General features: G+C 40.6%; 1 gene segment (V, D, J or C); it reads left to right on the top strand.

Annotated features, from left to right (window-relative positions):
• The first annotated feature begins 1386 nt into the window (after positions 1-1386).
• Positions 1387-1958, top strand: LOC127230431 (T cell receptor alpha variable 23/delta variable 6-like). The segment is given in 2 exon segments: positions 1387-1438; positions 1581-1958. Coding segments are annotated over 2 exon segments (387 nt in total).
• Positions 1959-2219: the final 261 nt, after the last annotated feature.

Raw genomic sequence — 2219 nt, 5'->3', positions numbered from 1 at the left:
TTCATCCTCATCTTTGACTAAACTTGCTTTTATCTTCAGATCACCTCTACTTTTTTCTTCTTTTTCAAGTTTCTACACATGAGAACAAATGCATATTTTTTCTTTGAAATTTGATATTTTTTATTTTGACTAATACACCCTTCAGTTCTATCCATTTTCTTACAAATGACACGATTTCGTTCTTCCACATGGCTGAATATGCTCTCTTGTTTCATATGAAATATCTTCTTTATTTGTGTGGTGACAGGTGGTACCAGGCTGTTTCTACATCTTGGCTATCATGGTCTTGCTCTGGAACCAGTATGTAATGGTTCCTTTTAAGTATGTGCATGTAGGTATCTTTCTAGCTTGATGAGTTCAGTTAGCTGCATAAATGAAAACAAGTAGAACAGCTGAATAATTGGCAATCTATGCTTTCTTTTCCTTTCTTTCTTTTAAAAATCTTTTATTTAAACTTTTTATAAAATATATTTTGATCATATTTCAGCTTCCCAGCTCCTCTTCCATCTCCCTCTCTCCCCAATAAAAAAAACAAAATAAAAAATTTTTAAAAAGCAAAATACTAATAAGATGGAAAATGTCAAAACAAATAAAAAATGAAGCAAAGAGCCCATTTTGTGTGGCATTGAGGGCCTGGGATATGCCATGGGGTGTGATTGATATACCTGGGGATTCTCCATTTAGGGAAGAATGACTTTCCCTTTCAATTGCAAATAGCCTCTTCCTTAGGAGAGAGAAAGTTTCCCCTTCTCAGTGCTTGGATTTTTCAATTTTGTAACTTTGCAGGATTCATGCATTCTGCCACAAACTCAGTGTGTTCATATGTGCATCTGTCCTGTTGTATCTGGAAGACACTGTTCCTTACAGTCAGTCATCACCTCTGACTCTTAGAATCTTTCCATCCACTCTTCTAAATAGATCCCTGAACTTTAAGGGGAATACTTTGATGAAGACATCACATTTTGGGCTGAGTGTCTCAAAGCCTCTCATTCCAAGCACATTGTCCAGTGGGTGTCTGTATTAATTCCCACAACTGCAAGAATAACCATCTTTGATGAGGTTTGAATATAGCATTAATCTATGGCTAAAGCATGTATATACTGCCATTCTTGGTGACTATAGCAACATGCTATAATATGTTAACACCAGCGTGGAATGAGTTGTTCCTTGTAAGAAAGGGGTTTCTAATTTTCAATGACTGTATTTTCAGTGAAACTAAATTTGAGCAAAATAGGAAGTGCTTCCTATGTCAGAAATAGCTTGAGACACAGTGTTTGTGAGGGGTGGAGCTTGTTGAAAGTACTGACATGACTATAAAGTTGGAGTATGTATTGTGGGGGAGATAAAAGGCCACCTGTGTTCTCCCCAAGCTTCAGTCTAGGAGGAATGGCCAAGATCCTGAAAGCATCATTTGTAGTCCTAACCTTTCAAGCAGCCTGTGAGTCATGGAGGAGAAACCCCAGGATGGGGATTAATGTAGAAGCATGGGAGAACTGGGACACCAGACGAAACCATGAATGCTGAAACCATAAAGAGTGCAGACCTAGGAACCTAATAACATTTGTCATTTCTCTACACAGGGGTGAGTGGCCAGCAGGAGGAGGGACGTGACCAGCAGCAAGTGAGACAAAGTCCACAATCTCTAACAGTCTGGGAAGGACAGACTTCAGTTCTGAACTGCACTTACGACAATAGTGCATTTGACTACTTCCCATGGTACCAGCAGTTCCCTGGAGAAGGCCCTGCACTCCTGATAGCCATACGTTCAGTGTCAAATAAAAAGAAAGATGGAAGATTCACGGTCTTCTTCAGTGAAAGGGATAAACAGCTCTCCTTGCACATCACAGATTCTCAGCCTGGAGACTCAGCCACCTACATCTGTGCAGCAAGTGCACAGTGCTCTCCAGGCACCTGAAGCCCACACACAAACCTGCAGCTGAGGATCCAGGAAACCCTGCTGTGGGGCTGAGCCTGGCAGAGGTGCAGAGCAGCTTTCCTTTGCAGGAGCAGGTGACTGGTTACAGTGAATGTAAGGATTACACTCATTCAGTCACAGACAGACCGAGGTGAAGTCACTGCTTGCTTTTCTCCAGTCTCCCTTTGCTCCTCAGGCATCGCTGGAGTTTTAGATCTATTTCTGTAACTAGTTTAGTTTAATTGTTTACTGAGTAATTGTGTAAAAGGTTCTCTGTGTAGTTGGTTTGTATCAAGTGTAAATT

The sequence above is a fragment of the Phodopus roborovskii genome, unplaced genomic scaffold (genome assembly GCF_943737965.1).
Source record: "Phodopus roborovskii unplaced genomic scaffold, PHOROB, whole genome shotgun sequence".
Lineage (NCBI taxonomy): Eukaryota > Metazoa > Chordata > Mammalia > Rodentia > Cricetidae > Phodopus > Phodopus roborovskii.
Note: the sequence above shows the minus strand (reverse complement) of the source record. Positions and strands in the feature narration are given on the sequence as shown.